We start from the raw sequence: 21,107 nt of genomic DNA on the forward strand, positions 1-21,107 counted from the left end.
AAGATTTGATATTTTGGTGCTGTGCTATTTGCCTCTAGCTAATTTATTTGCACGTTTGCTAAGCACCAGACCTCAAATCCTGAACTAAAAGTAAAAAGAATACAGGTAGTAAAACAGTTGGATCGATCATGAACGAAGACACCTGTAAAGATTGGCCTTTCCAGAAGTGTGTGTACCAATATGGAGGTAACTAATTTTGTTTGCTTACATCAACTTGTGTAAAGGGACTGAAACCTATTGGCGGGGAGTATATTTACTTGGCTAACACAGACAGTCCCGAAATTGCACTAGAACTAAAACAGGAGAATCTGAATAAAGTTATGGCCTAACCTGGTACACATACTACGGGAGTAGCTCTTTGAGCCACTTGTGCAAAATTCCACATTGGGCAGGTGGGGTCATCTACCCATCTCATGATAGCTAATTAATAGATGCCTGGATTCTTTCGGACCAGTTTTGAATTGAATCCATGTTTGATAAAAAAGGTCAAGAAAGACAAATATAATGGAGCCCCCAACCCTAAAGCTTTCATCCACCCAGCAAATTAAGTGGAAAAGGTTCACAGTTTGTCCAACACTGGACATTAGGATGACCATTCAGCAGCACCTACTATTTTTACAGAGGACCAGGTAATAAATGCTTGATAAACATTTAACTGCCCCATCTCTCTTTGGCGGATAAGGTCATCACTGACGTCACTATTGACCTCTCTGGTCCGAGCTAATATGTCTTTCAAGTCCTTTTTTGCCACAGGTGTGCAGCAGGCAGGCCACAACCCGACAGTTGTACCCAGCTGCCCTTCTAAACACTCTTGATTTTTCTAATCAAGCAAAAGAATAATTAGACAGTTTAGGTTTAAAAAGGCGTCACATGGATAAAAATACATGTTTTTTGCTCCCATCGCTGTGTTGAATCTTTTCCCAAACCCATTCATCACTATTATTTTTGTGTGCGGCCCAGCTAGATGCCTGAAGATGGTTAAATGGCCCACCAACAAAAAAAATGTCACAAATCTGTCGTACCATATCCCGAATTAAATACAACAAACAAAAGCTATCCAGTGAAATTTATTTGAAAGCTGTGTCCACCGAAATATATTTATGTCCCAGTCACCAAGCAAAAATAGTGTATTTATTTTTTTTTACAAAGTTTTTTTTTTCTTCAAACAGAAACATTGATTGGATGGTCGGTCATTTACGCAACATCTTCATCTTCCTCCTCTTCATCAAATTCACCTTCTTCCTCTGCAGTTGCATCCTGGTATTGTTGATATTCACTCACCAAGTCGTTCATGTTGCTTTCGGCTTCAGTGAATTCCATCTCGTCCATACCTTCTCCAGTGTACCAATGCAAGAAAGCCTTTCTTCTGAACATGGCAGTGAATTGTTCAGAGATACGCTTGAAGAGTTCCTAAAGATGAAAGCACCAGTTAAACGTTTGATAGAATTTACAAGTTTCGGGACTTGCCACCAAGTGACTCCCGTAGTATTTGTACCTGAAATTATGGTTTAACCCTAACCTGGTACACATACTACGGGAGTACCGCTAAAAATAATTAAGTTGGAACATAATTTTACCTGAATGGCAGTGCTGTTTCCAACAAAAGTGGCAGCCATCTTAAGACCACGGGGTGGAATGTCGCAAACAGCAGTCTTGACGTTGTTGGGAATCCATTCAACGAAGTACGAGCTGTTCTTGTTTTGTACGTTGAGCATCTGCTCGTCGACTTCCTTCATGGACATACGTCCACGGAACATGGTGGCAACGGTCAGGTAGCGTCCATGTCTTGGGTCACATGCAGCCATCATGTTCTTGGCATCAAACATTTGCTGTGTGAGCTCAGGAACGGTCAGAGCGCGATATTGCTGGCTTCCTCTGCTGGTCAAAGGAGCAAATCCAGGCATGAAGAAATGGAGACGAGGGAATGGAACCATGTTGACGGCCAATTTACGAAGATCAGCGTTGAGTTGACCTACAAGAAATAATAGTTTGTCAGAATTGCAACACTTGTGAAACAAAATATTAGTTGATAATTTAATCACTTAATACCTGGGAATCGGAGACATGTTGTGACACCGCTCATTGTGGCAGAGACAAGATGGTTCAAGTCTCCATATGTTGGTGTGGTGAGTTTCAATGTTCGGAAACAAATGTCGTACAAAGCCTCGTTGTCAATACAATAAGTTTCATCGGTATTTTCTACCAACTGATGCACTGAAAGAGTTGCATTGTATGGTTCGACCACAGTGTCTGATACTTTTGGTGAAGGGACTACGCTGAATGTGTTCATGATTCTGAAACGAAAAAAATATAATTTAGAGTTAAAGTCTAGTACAATTAAAAAAAATAACACTGAAGAAGACATTTACCTATCTGGATACTCTTCTCTAATTTTGCTAATAAGTAAAGTTCCCATTCCAGACCCAGTTCCTCCGCCAAGAGAATGTGTAAGTTGGAAACCTTGAAGACAATCGCAGCTTTCTGCTTCTTTACGAACAACATCTAAAACTGAATCTACGAGTTCTGCACCTTCGGTGTAGTGGCCTTTGGCCCAATTGTTACCGGCACCACTTTGCCCTGAAAAATTATTTAGAATTACACACTTTTCGAACTCAGTAATACGATCGATACTATGCCACGGAAAAAGCATAATCCATATTTTCATCATGGTCAAATATCGGTTACAGTATTCAGTGGTTCAATTAAAACTGATTTTCCATTGGGAGGAACTGTAGTTTTTAGTGGTTGCATACAAAACCTTATCTCGCACAAACTTGAAAAAGTCGCAATAAAGTCCAAATATGTATTGGGAGAAAATAAAAATAAACCAGTATCAAAGTGTACTCCATAACGCTACTGAGATAGCAATTCAAATTACCAAAAACGAAGTTATCTGGTCTGAAAATTTGTCCGAATGGGCCAGATCTCACAGAGTCCATTGTGCCCGGTTCTAAATCGACAAGGATTGCCCTTGGGACATATTTTCCACCGGTTGCTTCATTATAATAGACGTTGATCCTCTCTAGTTGAAGATCGCTGTCACCATGGTAGGTTCCAGTTGGGTCAATTCCGTGTTCGTCACTGATGACTTCCCAGAACTGAAATAGTTTTGTTGTTTTTACTTAAATATCAAGCATTTTAAGCAACTACTAAACTAGTCAGAATGACTCCAATTAAAAAAAAAGGGGCCAATTTGAAAAAAATGCCAAATCGTGACTCCTGACCACTAGTAGAAATTATTATGCATAACCGTATCATTAACAACATCATGCAATTTAAGCATGACTAGTCCAAATAACTTCCAATTTCGGAAAAAAGCTGTATTGCGACCCCCAACCACTAGTAGGAATTATTAATATTATGGCCGACCGATATCATTAACGTCAAATGCTATTTTAAGTTTCGTGAATTTTCAAATTAATCATAGCCTACTACAGAAAAACTATGCTAGAAAAATAGTATTACAAGTCATACTGTCATAGCACTAAGTTAGATCAAAATTACCAGAAAATTTCTCCCTAATTTTTACATTACATCCAAATCAGACTGGGAAGACACAAAAAAATATTTTTTGCCGGTAATTCGGGATTTAATGTTGACAATACAAAAATTAGCACCCAAGCATTGCATTGTAGGATCAATCTCATCAAACAAAACACAAACGTGTCCCACAGTCACAGCATAAGCCTATCATACAGTCATAGCAGAAATTATCTTTAAAATATTTTTTTTTTGTAGTCCTGCGTAGCGACAGTAAAGATTCCAAATAATATTAAAAAAAATCGGCCTAACGTTACAAATTATCGAACTTGTTCACTCCTCTGTTCCAAATTTGAACTCTGAAAGCAGAAATTTATTCATGCGCTGACTGCACGCGAGAACCAAAGACCCACACAATTCAAATATGGCGTCAGCCGTCTCTTCACAAAGAAAATCAATAAACTTGAACTTACCTTGGCACCAATCTGGTTTCCGCATTGTCCGGCTTGCAAGTGAACGATTTCGCGCATGATTATATTATATTTTGATACGAAAAAGTAACAGAGAAATCACACCGAAGGCGACAAAACTCGAGACTAAAAAGGAAACGCGTCCTAAGTCTGTGAAAACAAAAATACGTTCTGAAGAAAATTCTAGAATTCCAAGGGAAACAAATAATGGATTCCGATTGGTCAAAATAGACAATCAACCTATTGTGATTGGTTGATTTGAATTAAATTGCAAATTCGTAACAATGATTTGTTTATCTATTATTACCTCACAAATATAGGCAAAAGGTTAAAAAAATAAGAACTTAAAGTGAGCTACTCGAGTCGAATATCGATTCACTCAAAATTCTGATATTTCGCTGCGCCTGACTAAAATAACAACTATAACTAAAAGAATGGTTCACTTAAGAAATTAATCCTGACAAAAACCACTCAAACTACTTCCCACAACTTCAAATAAACGATTTCGCTATTCAAACCAAGAGCAGATTGAACGCAAACGCACTTTTGAAACATGCGCGGGAAAGTACTTCAAATTTATCACGAGGCTCTGCGTTATTATTCGTAACAGAAAGGAATACCAACGTAAGGTATACGGGCACTGTCTAAACCAGGCGCGCTGAGGGAAGTTTGCGCCTGGAAATAAAAAAAAATCAAGAAATTCTCGTGAATCGCACACACACCAAGCGCCGTGCAGTTGTTAAGTATAGACTGCGCGGCTAACAAGCTCGAGGTGTGTTCTTATCGTCGACGAGAACAAAAGACATCTGCGCACTAGTCTCGTATAAGTGTACGAGCTGATGGAAATTGGTTTTCAATAAAATCGAGCTGCCCTAATTAATAATTCAAGTCTGAAGGGGAAAAGGCAATTTTAAGACGGAAATGTTATGTAGAGCGAGATGAGCATTCTAGAAAAAACTCCCATGCCGGTATCACATGAATAATTCAAGCTCTGACTAACCTAATTGCGTCATCGTTCAGATTCCCATGAATGCGCGTTCGCTGTAGTTTGGCGTTGCATGAATTGTCCACGAAATTGAAAAACAAACTTGCTGCGGCAATTTTTTTGTAAAAAATTTATAAGTTCCACTGAAATGTTGAAAGCTTAAAAAAAATGTCTGCTTCAAGCCAACCCATATTTAATAAGAGCGTACGAAGAAGACGAAAATTAGCCAAGTGTCGACGGAATGGCCGAACAACAAAAATATTTCTTCTTTATACTTTTTTGGTGCCGTGGGACGCGATTTTCATTTCTTCTGTCCCAAAGAGTGACGCTTTACCTCATTCAACTCAGCTAATAAATGAAATTAAAGTTTCTAAAGGCGGTGCCGAACATTCTCTGCTTTTTGTTATAATCTGAACACCACTTATCTCACCAGTTAAGATAACATTATACGAAACCTTCAAGTTACCAGCACTCCGCCCCAACGCTTTCATTACTCGGCGATTAATGATTTAAAGTTATTTTATCTGAGGTTACAGCTCTATAAAACAATGCCTTTTCGTCGTTTGTTTGAATTTTACTAACAAACTCCGCCCACAAGCTTGTCTTCGATTATAAGTTGTTGATGTTTTTCGTAAATTTCTCTAAAACACGCATTCTACAAGCATCACTGCTGTGCGATGAGAGTGTGTTCAATTTTTTTTCAAACATTAATATGTTAATCATGGTGAATTACAACACAGATGCCAAAAATTCTCAAAAACAAATCAACGAGATTCGTTTTAATTTCGGCATAAAGATACGCGAACTAATACCAAATCTACCACCTATTTTATTCTTCTGCGAAATCGGGGAATAAAATATTTCAAGATCAGCAAATGTGCTGTTCATAAAAACTTAGTCAAGAAACTAGCAACCTATGTACAGAAAATCTGTTACCGACTTTGCATCGGTACAATTGCGGTGAAATATTGGGGTACAGATCATCTTTCAATTTAATTCATTCATATTCCCACACTCTTAAGATGCATATATAACAAAAATAAATGGAAATAGAGACAGAAAAGCAGTCATCAAAATACGACAGTATTAACATTTCCATCAATATTCCCGCCAAAAATAAAATCCCTGACACGCGAGCTCTATAAAAGCAATGTTTTTTCATACGTAATCCAGCGCACTTCTCCGCCAATCAATACTAATCAACTTTTCCAGGCAATTAGACTCGGAATTTTTGTTGCTAGGCAACATCGTTCTCGAAAACAGACTCTCGAGATTTCAAATCCCGTGAGCCCGCGAACCACATCTATTATTTCACTTTTAGTTAGCGATTTAGTTAATTGAGAAGAGATTTCTGAACCCAATTAAATTTCCGATGCCAGCATGTCGCTCGTTCCAACCTCGCATTTATTATCACCGTAAACACTTAGTGAATTCCAAAGTCGAGTTTTGATCCAATTATCTCATTCTGATATTTATCGAAAAAATAAAAAACTGTCGCTTACTTTGGTTTTTACAAAGCATTTTGCAAGGCGATTTGCAACTTTGTTCCGGACTACTCCTCGAAAAAGCAGGAATTCATATACGCTTCTGTTCGGTGCAGAAAACTGGGGTCCTTCAAGTAAACACCTTATTACATCCCTAAGTTAGAGAATGGGAAAGGAAACATATTTCCTTTGACAAATCAGATTGCGGAGATGTATACACATTCTAATAAAACTTTTTGTTCAATAAACATATTTATTTAGCTGAACCACCGAGAGTGACCTTCGAGATGTGACCTTGAAGGAATATGGAGCGATGGCCTGAAAACTGAACGCGAAGGGCCTAATTCTCTGCGATTTCAACTCTAAGGACGGCCAATAATCAAATGCGTCGATGCGCCATATTAATTACGCATTCAGCGACATTTTGGAAAGTTCATTTTCATTTAAAGTAAATTTTGCTAGTGATTGTTAAACTATTCATTTAATTAATAGATGACACCAATTACATATGCAACGACTCGTGTTTACTCTATTCTCAAAGCTGGAGCTTGGTGACTTTTATCAGGGCTTTTATCCAGTAACAAAAATAAGGAGTTGGAATGGTTGGGATTTAGCGTATGGCAGCCATGGCTCGTGGACGCCGTTTAAATTGGGGCAAAAATAGGTAAAAAATTTTAATCGTAAAATGTTCCAATAAAACAATTTCAAATTGGAAATAATTGACACTCGTATTTTTACTCAAATAATAAAGTGGAAGTATATATTTATTCTTAATTCCAAAACGGTCGTTAAAAAATTGTCCGTCAACGATCGAGGAGGCGCATTTTCAAACTTTTCCATTGTGTCATTTTACACAGATACGCAACTGATTAGCATACATGAAATCGTGGTATGATAATTTAAATAAACAGTTAATATATAAATGTGTAGAACGAGATGACTGTTTGCTTTCATTTTTGTTTGTGCCCCCGCCACTAATGCAAAAATGTAAGATTTGAGAAAAACATCCCCGCCACGTTTTGAAAAACAAATCAGTAATTATCCAGTCGAGGTTAGGAAGGGTTTGAAGATTTCAATTGCAATCTGCATTCCTAACCCAACTAAGTATTCAAATTTTCTTATTTTAAGCGTTGGCGGGGTTTTAATACAAAAAAAGCTTGTTTGTAGCAAGAACGATAGCGATTACAGAGTGCGCGACATTAATACACGTCTGTATATCTTGATTAGTACTTATCTAAGAATACAGACATCTGGTACAGATAACACCGCGCCACTAAACTTCTGTCGCACTTGTGCTCATTCACGCAAATTTTAAAACTAACAATAGATTTCCGGCATCGTAAAAACTTTAAATCTCCTTTCACTCCCTCCTAAATTAATGCGATATTGATCCAGACATCACGTCGCAGCTGTCTGCCCGTCCATGAAACAATTCTTTATGAATTTCATTCTATGCCCGTGGGAGATGAAAAAACAATGAGCCCATGGGAAGAACTAATAAAAAAAATCGAGTCAATTTTACGAGCATTTTGTAGTTATTCAATGTAGTAATACCGAAACTTGCTAAATATATCATATTCGAAAATGGTATTTTTCATAACCATATCTTTATTCTTAATGATTCAAATACCATTCCAATATTCCTATTTACTCCTAAAAGTAGTGAAATTTTCAAATATTTTTAGCAGTATGCTTGTGATTGTTATCAGATGTAAAACTTATGATTAATTAATTATTAACCCCGTCGTTTAATCTGTCGGATACACAAGACCCCTTCGATTCCATTTTAATCAAATTTGGGTATTAACCTACGGGAGACTTCCAGACAAAAGATGATTGAAGTAAGCAATATCCCATGCAAATTGATAGAGTATGACGTAGGTCACGCGCCAGACATGATTACAACGCGCGGCATAGCACGTGCTCATCGCTGTTGACGAGATACGCAAAATTCGTCAAAACTCTCCACGGGCGGTGTAAATGTATTTGGATTGTTATCACGATTTACAAAAACACTAATTACTCCCCCCTCCCACTTCAAGAATAAAAATTGAGAGGGATTATTAAACCCGAACCAGACACCAAATTACGTGGACGAAAAAATGCATTTGAAAATGATGATTTGCGCAAAAAATCTATTGTTCGGCCTATTTGACAATTTATTTTGTCCTGCAAGAAATCACAACACAAATTCAAAACAAAAATGCGTTACAGTAACGGATCTCATTGCAATTGACAAGAAGTCTGCAACCCTATTTTTTTTAAATGAGTCAAAATTTGAAATTGAAAGAAAATAAGCAACACACACACAGAGAAACTTACGTCATTCAAAATTTTTACCAGCAAGATAGGGATTAGTGACCATAACTTCAATACACATGGTAAATAAATCACCCACCGTGTTACTTACGCCAGTAAAGGCATCTCACTACGTTAGAATTTTGCTACAACCCCATTTTCAACTTCAAGCGACCCATATTTATATAAAAGTATTACATTTTGTAAAATCTCGCACCCGAAGGATTATAAAACAATCAATTTCAAATAACATTTATTTCCCCATCAATTAGGTTAAGAACAATGATTTAGAGGGCGCCGCAAAATGGGGAGATGTCACAACTTTTCACACGAGACTGGAAACAAGTCATTCCAACACTTTCAGGAAACGGTCGGATGGGGTAAAACTTAACAAGATATCATAATAATTTTCAGAAACACATTTAGCAATTTTGTTTGTCAATTCTATTATTTATTCATTCAATATTCTTTACTGCCCTTGTCATTTGCCTCAAAGAATTCCTATCAGTATGACATATTATTCAATTCGTCAGGATTTCGTGAAATAATGTTCTTTTCAATAAAAACAAATTCAATAAATAGCCTACATCTCAGTTTCAAGCGTGGCCAATAAATAAAATTGCTCTCGCTAGGTGAGAATATAAATGAATGAATTGATTAGTACTGGACATAGCAACTTTAGGCGCTCCAGAAGTTTGTCTACCAATATGGAGGTACCGGTATCTAATTTTGTTCGCCTATTTTACATCAAGTTGTGTAAAGGGACTAAACCGATGGACAGGGGGTATAATATTCACTTGACTAACAAAGAAAGAACTCGTAATAGAACTAAAATAAGGAAAATCGGAAAAAATTATGACCTAACCCTAACCTGGTACACAGACTACGGAAGTAGTCAATTTTGGACCATAAGTAAAAATGCGAAAAGAAAGGCGTTAAGAACTGGTGAAACCTTGTGCAGTCGACGTTATCTTCACCAAAAATAAAAATTTCGCTCATGGATAACAATATTGCCCAGAGATAACAGCATGAGTCATCATCTACCCACTTTGACGACATAGGAATATCTAATCAGAAGTTAAATATTCATGAGAAATACTCTTAGCGCATCGCCTTGAATTATTAAACATAGATCGATTAAAGAGGGTCGTTTGCTTCGGAGAAAGAAATATCCAGAGAAATAAATCCCATTCCCATGGACAAGCCTGGAAATAATATAACCTGTCCCAAATACAGAGAACAAATCTGCTTGCTCGTCGCCCATGTATGGTTTGCAGACAACAAGAAGCGAATTAGTGAGAGAAAAAGAATGCACGAAGCATCCGGAAACGCTCAAAACTTTCGATTCACTTACAGAGGTATGACCAGTCAGCCTCTACTTGTTTGTGGCCCGTTTTCAGTGCAAAATAAAAACCATGGTCCACAAAATTTTTATAAAATTTCGGATATCATAAAAATGTTTGGTGAGAAACAATGCTTGCTCTAAGCCAGGGGTGTGCAAAGTGCGACCCGCGGGCCAAATGCGGCCCGCAAGGGAAAATTGTGCGGCCCGCGGAGGCAACTGGAGAGCAGTTTAAAAAAAATAATATTAAAAGATACAAAAGCTAACTGAGTTTTGGTTACAGCCTATCGGTTGATTTTGTCTAAATCTAACCTAGAATAAGATTTGACAGAAAATTATTTAAAATGAATCTTGGCGTATTTTACTGAAAACATCTCAACCCAGATACCTTTCCACATTTGAAAAAAGTCATGGCTTTAAATATGGCACTTTTCTAAAATGGGCGTCATTTCGAATTGCTAGCACTTCCATTTAAGCAAATTTGGATATAAAAGTAGTCGGGAAAAGGATCCAGCAGCAAATTTCTCACTGAATTCGTTTAAATTGGCTGTGACAGTATATTTGAATTACAGTTTTAATTAAGGAATTTATGCATTTTAACTCATCATTTTTGCAAGGACCCCCAATGATGACATGAGATCAATAACAAAAAGACATCATTTTGTGCCTGCAACTAATAGAAAGCCTGTGTTAAATGTAGGTGCGGCCCGCGGTTTCACCCGGTTATTGGTATTTGGCCCGCGTGCGAAAAAGGTTGCACACCCCTGCTCTAAGCGATTTAGTGTTATGACAAACCACGACTCATGGTACTGCTTCTAGTCCGCCTAATGGCTTGCTTGCTATATATATATATATATATTCTCTTCCTCGTGGCTTTCAAATAGCCGCTCAAACAATATACTTGATGGGCCTAGCCCTAGTGGATAGTTCGTTTGGTTTAGCTATATTAGCATAGAGGAGTAAAAACTGCGCGTTCAAATCGCGTGCCCACTAACAAACCCAAGCGAATGAACGATATCGATCCTTGCATAATATAGAACAGTGGCGGGCAAGGTTTTTGAATCGAGGGCCAAAAATTTTGCTCACCTGGACTGGCGGGCCATGTGAGTGTGACGTAAAAACTTACATTTTATGAACAATATTGAAATTGTTACAAAAGCAAAAGTGGAAAACAATAAGCCTCGTGCCAAAACTATAACAAAACAACAAATTCCTTGCGCTATTCTTTAGCTAAAACATCAAAATTTGGTCGTGGCAGCATCAGGCGGGCCAGATTGATTCACTCAAAGGGCCGGATTTGGCCCGCGGGCCGTAGTTTGCCCATGTCATATATAGAAGCTTACATGTGACTGCCCGTTTTCACGAAATGTAAAACGCCTCATGGAAGAAAATAAGTTTTATTCCATTTCCTACTATTCTATCGAGATCAGATCAAAAGTGCGATCAATCAACTGGTGCAGGGTTTTCCAAACTGGGGTCTGTGATGACTGCACAGGGGGTCCGCAACGAAAAGAGTCTGATCGATCTTTTATGATTATTCCAATTTGAAAAGCCATTGCATCTTTTTGGTTGAGCGTTGCGGACGAATATTCATTGCCGTTAGAAAGGGAAACTTTTATTGCCTTTTGCGACGACCTACGTGTGTGAGGCAGCATTCTCAGATCTTACCAATTACCAATTAACGTGATGACAAAATACAGGTCGATAAATTGTGCAGTACACAAAACAACCTCATTCATCAAATTAATGTCGTTTCTGTTGGGATTGAAACAGTATCCTTCCTCGTTGTTTAGTCACAGAAATTGATGCAGTATAAGATGTCCGCATCAAAACTGAGATTTAGAAATAGGTGTTCGCGGCCCAAAAACTTTGGGAAACCCTGCACGAGTGAACAAAATATTTGTTAAATATAAAGATACAACTGTCAGTTGGATCAAAATGTTTTCAATAACTTACAGTTCAAATCATCCACGGGCAAAAACATTACGCATGAAACTCCTGTATATTAATAATTCAACAATCGATCGACCAGAGAAAGTGTCGGGAAATAACGTTCAGGTTGAAAAACAGTCGCAAGCTTTTTGCCTATAACTAAGTTTCCTATACAAAGAGAACTGCAAAGTAATGCAGTTGAAAACCATCGGTTTTGACTTGAAAAGTTCAAGGGCAATGAACAGCATATTTTTAGGATGCATTTTCACTCCCAATAAGTATTTGTATAAGCGGCCAATGAGCTCCTTATTTTTGTTAGGACTGATATATTTCCAGTACAGCATTTCTCGTAGGGGTGAGCATATCGAATCGAATAGTAAATTATTTGAATCGATTCGGAGCAAAATATTCAATCGCCGCCATCTTGTTTTTTTTTCCTTTTCGCCAATGGTCGAGGTGAATTCCTCAATCTTCTTTTATTGAAGCCATATTTTTTCAACGCAATTCGGACATATGACTATTTTCTGTAATGATTTATTGATAAAACGTGTTTCTTATTGTGTGTGAACGTTCAGCAATCTGTCTGAGTCTGATTTTTGACAGGACCACTTACAATAAAAAAGTCGCATACAATAAAATCTCCCAAGTGTTCGAAATTCGATTCGAAAAAAATATTCAATTTCATTCTGAAATCATCAGGTATTTGAAACTGCACAATTTATTCATTACGTCATTATATAAAATCCAATTGCGTAGTGCGAACGCACATAACTAACTACTTTACTTTATCCATTTCCTTGTGTCATTGTATTCACGAGTGCAATAATGCATTTTGAAACAACCATATAGGAAGGTTCAAAAGCCACAAATGTATAACGAACATGCACATTTATCTTAAGATTATAGGAATGGGAAAATTTTATTAGCTTCAAATATTTGCGTTTGAAAGTATAGACATTTATTCGCTACCAATTGTCGCTTGCATGTGAATGTGCACCTTTTTAAAACTAGGCTGGTATTTTAATTTGATTCCGTATCAATTCACACAGTCATTCTTATAAGTTTTTTACAATTTTTGGAACGAGTATCTTTTTCATATGTTAACACTTCGAATTTTGTTTTAAAAATTATTTATTAGACACGAAATGGACCTATGGATCGCTTTGTTTTTATGTTGTTGTTATTTCACTTTTTTTATTATGAATAATTATTCTGAGTGGTTCTTTGACCTCTCTCATGCTATTCCCGCGCTACGCAAACGTCGGGAAGTTTTTGGACACGTAGTGGACATAGCGATCGTTTCAATATTATGTTGTTGTTGTTGTTGTTATTTGACACTTTTTGGACACCTAGTGGAAAATTTAAAAAGTCGCTTTTCTCTTTGATTACTGGACCAATTGTTCTGAAATTTTCAGTGGTTACAAATTTTTCCCCCGAAGGCTATTACTTTTATTTATGTCAAATATTTCTGTTAGCTCTGTGAGATTTGTTTTTGTTTGCTTTGACGTCACCGAACGTTCTGCGGACGCATGATCACGTGCCATCGAACGTCGGCGTGAAGGTGGATTCTGAAAATCGTTGCTCAAAAATTGTAAGTTTTTCTAGATTACCGGCGATGCTAAAGGTACGGTAAACCGTACTGTACTGCCCAAACGTGTCCATATATTTGAGCATAGCTCTCTTGTTTTACTATACCATACAGTAGACTAAATAGGGTACTGTATTAGGTATGGTAGACTACGGCTTCGATTTGGCTTTTGTATCCCATGTTTTTCCATATTCTTTCACTTTTATGCCATGTGGAATAAAACACGTATCATATTCGACAAGTGAGCTTTCAATGCAGTACAATGCGCGATAGGTGGCATTTGTACAAACAGTTTTGTACACTCCACCCATATCCCTGTTACCGCATCCACCCACCCTCCTTGCACAACTGCCTGTATAAAGGACCATATTGTACATATTTGATTTACCCTATTATAATTTATATAAATCAAAGGGGTGTATGCCGCACATCTGTGTTTTAGGCCAATATGGTCTTGTGCATACATCCCGTCTTCAGTATTTATAATTACTTACTCTTTTATATTGCTTTTACGAGACGAATAAACATACATACATACATACATACATAAAAGAAACATAATTGGACACGTCAGTGTACATACCGATCGTTTCAATATTATGTTGTTGTTCTTGTTAGTCTTTCTTTCGTCATGATGAAATCGCTTTTCTCTTCGAATACTGGACCAATTGCTTTGAAATTTTCAGTGGTTAAAGATTGATTTTTTTGCCAGAAGGCTATTACTTTTACTTATTTCAAGAATTTCTGTGGACATCAAGAGATTCGTTTTTATGTGTCAGAATAAAAAATAGCGACACCTTGTTACGTGTCCATATATTTGAGCACAGCTCTCTTGTTTCTCAAAGCTTGCAATTCTAGGAATGTTCGTTAAATTCTATCTCGCGTTCATTGGTATACAAAGAGTAAGAATTCTTGTTATACGAATCAGGTGAAAGTTTGTGGTAAGATATTATAGTTTAGAGTTATTCCAATTTGTTTCTCCAAGGCAACCATTTTCTTCGAGTCTCAATATCCGCTATTTCTGGATATATCAGTTTGAAAGGGTTTTTCTAATTTAAAATATCATCAATTGCGACTGCTTTAATTTTAATGGGTCTCGTATGATTTATATTTCTAAAAAGATCAGATTTACGACTGACTTTGATGGCAGAATTTTCGTTACAGCCCAGCCATTCACCAACAACTTTGTTATATACATGGTGTCTCAAAATTAGTAGGCCTATGCACTTTTAATTTTGATCTGTCTTTCAGGTAGTTGTATACTTACTTTTGAGACACTTTGTATATTTGTAGTGACTTTTGATCTTAATGCACACATAAATTCTCTTCCTCTAATTATGAGCGTGCAATGCATATAATTTACGCACTCTAAAATTGCGCTCAGTTTTTGCTCGTATATGTGAGTGATATTTATGCGCAAGAGCATTGCTGGACCCCTGTCTTAGAGTGATTCACGTTACCGCTGGTCGGTAACGATTTCTTCAAACATGGAGTTGAGAACTTAATTTAATCCTTGCGACTCGATGTCTAATTCAGCCGGTTTGCACCGGTTCTATAGAACCGCCTCAAGGAATTTTATGAGATCAGCGAACCGGTTAGCATTACATGACTTTTTGTAACAGAACCGCCTGAAAATATGACATTTGTATGATGGAACTGGCTGACGAAAAATTTAAATCCCATCACTGCTTTTACCCCCTCCCCCCCCCATCAAGTCCGTGTATCTGAAAAAAAGTAACGGGTAAATATCTGACATGGACTAGGCTGGGGTAGGGCACCGTGTTTAGATCTTGGGCCAAAATTTGTTATGAACAATGTTTACAGTGTTACAAAAGCAACAGTGGAAAACAATAAACCTCGTGCCAAAACTGAATTTAACCGTAATCTCAACAAATTCCTTGAGCTATTTTTAACTAAAACATCAAAATTTGGTTTCAGTTTGGTGATGGCAGCCAGATTAAATTACCCGAAATGGGCCGAATTTGGCCCGCGAGCCGTACTTTGCCCATGTCTGGGCTAGAGGATGTGGTTCGCCATTATTAGACTGTCTCGTCGATTTTTCTACTCCCTTGTGTGACTATAAGCGTTAAGATACGCTTGCCATTGCACCTCTGATTACCCTACGTTCGCAAGTTCGAATAATGTGGTGTATAATTGCGAGAGGATTGCGTGACTCCTCGTCATAGTGATCGAGGTGATTCGCGTAGCCGAGATATCGTTACGGTTATGGGTTCTTCTATCGTCGAGTCCGTGCTTCTGAAACAAATATTTGGCTAACTAGTCCATAGAACATAGGCTTGGTACGCCATATGATTAAGCCGGTTCCCGTACATTTGAACCCACGTACATTTGAACCCACGACAATTGCACCTGCATACATTGCATCTATGGAATTTTTTTGTTTTACGGATATTTGAACCCATACCCTAACCCAGGGGTGTGCAAAGTGCGGCCCGCGGGCCAAATGCGGCCCGCGAGAGAAAATTGTGCGGCCCGCAGAGAAGTGCCAATTTTGAATGATGTGCGGCCAGCTAAACTAGTTTTTAATTTAGTTTGATCTGGTTCCTTTTGCGTTGCTAATGATGACGACATGAGAATAATAACAAAAGACACTATTTTGTGCCTGCAACTAATAGAAAGCGTATGTTAAATGAAGGTGCGGCCCGCGGTTTTACCCAGTTATTGATATTTGGCCCGCCTGCGAAAAAGGTTGCACACCCCTGCCCTAACCCATGGGTTTTAGCACCCGCATATAGATTGAACCCGCGGATATACACATGGGTTCAAATGTACGGTCACCGATCAAGCCATTTCGTCGGCTTTCCTCGTTAATGTGACATTGGGAGTTGTAGGTTATATTGTCAATGTGACTTGTATTTATTGGAGACGAATTGTGCATATGGATCGTTTGGTTATTTTGTTGTTGATCTCCTTGTTAGCTGCGGGGAAGATTGCATACCCGTACTATTTCATGATCTTATATTTTAGCATCGCTCTATTGTTTATCGCACTGTTATCCATGAATTTTATTTTAATTTGTGACTCGGGCCATTAGCAATAAGACTTGACTTATGATTCATGATAGCAGTTACTTTACTTGGAACTCGAATTTAGAGTTACAAGACAAGGCGTGGTTCGCCATATGCTCATCCAGGCTCTTCGATTGTTGTCTCCCCGAGATAAATATGGAAATTAGGAAGTCGTCGTGACACGCTTTTGTATATATATAAATATGACATGCAATAATTATGCGTACTTTCAAGGATTGAAGTAATTTCTAAAAATTCCTTGGCTTGGTACTTGAAAATTTCGAAACCGAAATTGTAAATATGGTCACCGATTTCCGCAGGTAGGCAGTCTCGAGTTGATATAAAACAAAGCGCATATATAATACAAGCGAGGCAACGCTCAGACAATGGACGCCATCTTGTGCCTATTGTTCTCGATCATCCAACACGGCGCCTTATGGAAATTTCGCACACTACTATTGAAACATACCCCTTTTTTTCACTAGTATTTTAGGTGGAGAAATTTCGAAGGTAGTTTTATAAAGGTGAATGTTGGGCGAACACGTTGAAATTTTAATATATTTCCAAAACCACATTTTTGGTATAATAAATGAGCTCTAAAAACAGGTATACATGCTAAGTTTGTGTTTTTTCGTTCCAAGCGCCATAATTGTTACTCGACAATGGCATACCCTATTATGTCACAGTGACAAAATGACTTTGACCACTTTGACCGACGTAAACAAGGTCAATTCATTTTCTCGTTCCAGGGACCGTTAATTTCGTCGATTTTAAAGTTAATTTTTTACGACTGTCAGCGTGGATATGCCCTGCTGTTCAGCTCCAAATTGTGCCGGCAGACATGGGACAGGACAGCAAATGTTTAGATTCCCGTCAGATAGGAAACAACGTAGAAAATGGATCGTCAAGTGTCGGAGGGACAAATGGTCGCCATCTCGGCATGCTGCATTGTGTTCTGTAAGTAACTTTCTACCTTTTTGGGGTCACGATGAGATCTTTTTCCAATCATTTAACGACTTCAAATACTGATATGCCTGTAACTTACGCTATTACACAAACCTAATAAATACATACATGCTCGGCGGTGTGGCGCATCGTGCTGAGCGTTAGGAATTCGCTCGCCACCGCACCTTCGATTACCCTGCATGGGTTCGAATCCCATGTAGGGGTTATTATATGCGAGGAGATTGCGTGACCCATCGCCGTCGTAAGATGGTTCACGCAACAGCTGGTTACGTGAATAACTTAGTCTTGATAGCCTTTGCACAGATGGCAATTAGCCTTAGCTAATTTGCACAGTTGGTTTTTTCTTGCAGCTGGAAGAAAATGTTTATAAGTATTAATTACTAGTTCATCGGCTACACCATTCAATATCATCAATGTTTATAATTTTTTTCGTCTTCTTGAATGAAAGCCTATTCTAATTAGTTGATTATGTTTTTGATAGAGACATTTTGAAGATACAGAACTCGAAAACAACAGAAGAGATGGTAAAAAAAAATTAAAGTTTGGTGCTGTCCCTACCATTTTTGAGTTTTCTGGTTCGAGCTTGCTGCGAAAAAGACGTGTTTTGATAACTACAGAAAGGCACTCGGAGAAAGAAAACTTTCCAACTTCCATATGTATGTAGCATTGCATTTACCAAAAAACGTCGAATCGTATCAAGTTTCGTGTGCATGCTCGTTTATATTTCTGTTTTGTGTGTTTTTCCTTGTGCCGCCGTGCTTGTTATTTATATGTGAAATTCGGTCATGAAAGTCATGTCTACGACATTCAATCTGGTATTAATTATATTTGTTGTATGTCTGCTTATATTAGGGTGGCCATACGTACTGCTTGTGTATGATTTGCCTTCCGTTTTTAATAAAGAATTTACGTCCTCCGAGGACGCTTAAAAATGCCAAAATGTCCTCCTTTTTCACGGGATTAAATATTTGAATTTATCTTATGATATAATCAACAGTTTGTAATATGTCAAGTATCCATGCTTTGAGTCTGTTGTTAGTATACCCACTTAGTTCCCAATTTTAACGGCATTCTTGCAGACAATTGTACGATAAGGAAAAAATAACCCGGTAATGTTGACGAAGATCAAAAAAACTGCCGAATACTCACGGTCACCATTTACGGTTTGGAAATATGGTCACCCTAGCTTATATGTACGTCTGTTATATATCCTCTTATATGTCTGCACTTATTTGTTTGTTTTCATTACTTGTTCGTTTGTTTGAAACGTGTATGTGTATATTTTATGTGTAATAAATAAAATATCACACGACATAGCCACTATCTGTTGATTTGTAATTTAAACTCTCATTATATATCATGGCATCTCAGTATGTGAACACAGCTATTGTCGGCCAGTTTCCCGTCAGGTTATTTCCGAGGTGCCAGAAGATGAGGCTTTATTAGCTGAAGGAAAAAGTACTACGGGGCCTGATTGTTCTACCTGCAGAGCACTATTGTCTGAAAACAGAAGACTAAAATTCCAAGTAAATATTACGTTTTTTTTTGCTTAATTGTCGAAATTCTGGTGCAACCTAAGTGATAACCATTAACGTGTATTTTAGTCAATTTGAACTAACAACATAGTTATTGAGCTTGATTAAATCTTCTCGTTACTTGCATCTTAGATTTCACAACTACAAAAACAAGTGGAGAAACTGAAGGAAAATTTACATACATTTTTGAATCCTGACCAACTGGAATCACTGAAAAAGCCTCGTGGTAGCAGGGCAAATCAATGGACTGACGAAACAATTCTTTCTGCCCTGCAAATTAGATGTGCGACAGGAATTTCTGGGTATGATAAAAAAAAAATAAGTTCAGTCTCTGCTGAGATTCTAAAAGTTGTTAAAAACCAATTATGCGTAATTAATTTCTGGGCATGCTCAAAAAAAATATATTTAAATTTTGCGTTTCCGGAAACATGATACATATATATATATACGTAATACATATAAACATTGCGGTAAACGTCACCTTGAATGCAAATGAACATGATATATTTATTTGTTTTTTTAAGGTACGAATATCTGCGCAAAATAGCGTTCCCCCTTCCAGCTTATCGAACGTTATGTTCACGGGTATTCAAATTGGATCTGAAAGCTGGGGTTCAATATTTGATATTGGATTGGATGAAGACAAAAATGGAAGGCTTGGATACTCGTGCTCATTTGTGTTCGGTAATGCTGGATGAGGTTCAGATATCCAGAGGAGTCGACTACGACATTGGCATTAAGGAGTTTGTTGGTTATATTAACCCTGAAGTTCTTGGTGGAAAACCTCTAGACACGTTTGCCTCACATGCGCTATGTTTCATGGTTAAGGGAATTTCTCTGAAGTGGAAGCAGCTTATAGGTGGGGTGGAATACTCTTTGTTTTGCTCATTATTTTGTTGTTTTCTATCAAACATAGTAGGCTATTCCAATTTGCTGTGACTTCTCAGGTTATTTTTACACCGGAACTTCTGTGAGCGGAAATGACCTATGGTGCTTAACCAAACAAATGATATTAGCTCTATCAGAACGTGGATTCACGGTGGTTTCTATTGTCAGCGACATGGGATCCAGCAATCAAGCAATGTGGAGAAGTGCGGGGATAGTTTCTAACAGGTTTGAATAATTTTAAGGATGTGATATCCGCGTATACATATATCACGAAGAAGCCTATCCATTACAATTTACACCATATTAACTTCTCATTGCTTACTCTATTTTAGATTCGAAGTGAATTGGTCTGTGCCTCACCCTGCTTTCGAACATAGGAAACTTCATTTTATTGCCGACGTACCGCACCTTATAAAAAATTTACGAACAGCTTTTATGAATCATGACATTGAATTGCCAGCATCTGTCGTTACGAAATATAATCTTCCGACAAAAATGGTGAGTATCAAAAATGTGCTTGATAAAAATGCGCAGTAAGTGTATTATACCTATAGGCTAAATCTAAAATTTATCTAACCACAGGTTCGATTCTGTTACGTTGAGAAAGTGGCAGATGAACAGAGAGAAAAAGAGATGAAACTTGCCCCAAAGCTCACGGAGAAGCATATAAAACCTTCAAAATATCAAAAAATGAGAGTTGGTCTAGCGGCTCAGGTCTACCTGTATTTCAGTATATTTCTACCTATTTAAAAATATTGAAGTAACAGTATAAAAGTCGTAATTTCACATTTTTGCTGAAATAAAATATTGTTAAATCATTTTTTTTCTTCATAAACCAATGAGTTAGAATTTTACATTAAACTCCATCTTTCATAGGTTATCAGTCATAGTACAGCATGCGCAATAAAAACGCTTGTGGAGAGTGGCGTACTGCCAAGAGATGCTTTGTCGACATCATTCTTCTGTTCATTCTTCAACAAATGGTTCGATATTGTAAACGCCAGGTCCATTGATAATGCTCTGTTCCCTAACTCTCGAAAAAAGCTCGATCACCTTATCGAGGTCTGTTGTAAGTGACACATCATATATATTGTAAGTAAAATCGCATAC

The 21,107-nt window shown here is 37.6% G+C and overlaps 1 protein-coding gene across 1 annotated transcript; it reads right to left on the reverse strand.

Moving 5' to 3' along the window:
* Positions 1 to 1,049: 1,049 nt before the first annotated feature.
* Positions 1,050 to 4,126, reverse strand: LOC120344413 (tubulin beta-4 chain-like). The gene is made up of 6 exons (XM_078112362.1): positions 3,954 to 4,126; positions 2,879 to 3,098; positions 2,370 to 2,577; positions 2,050 to 2,294; positions 1,578 to 1,972; positions 1,050 to 1,410 (listed from the first exon to the last, which is right to left on the reverse strand). Exons 1-6 carry the CDS (start codon positions 4,008 to 4,010, stop codon positions 1,195 to 1,197), a joined length of 1,341 nt encoding a protein of 446 aa, XP_077968488.1. The 5' UTR covers positions 4,011 to 4,126; the 3' UTR covers positions 1,050 to 1,194.
* Positions 4,127 to 21,107: the final 16,981 nt, after the last annotated feature.

The sequence above is a fragment of the Styela clava genome, chromosome 5 (genome assembly GCF_964204865.1).
Source record: "Styela clava chromosome 5, kaStyClav1.hap1.2, whole genome shotgun sequence".
Classification (NCBI taxonomy): domain Eukaryota; kingdom Metazoa; phylum Chordata; class Ascidiacea; order Stolidobranchia; family Styelidae; genus Styela; species Styela clava.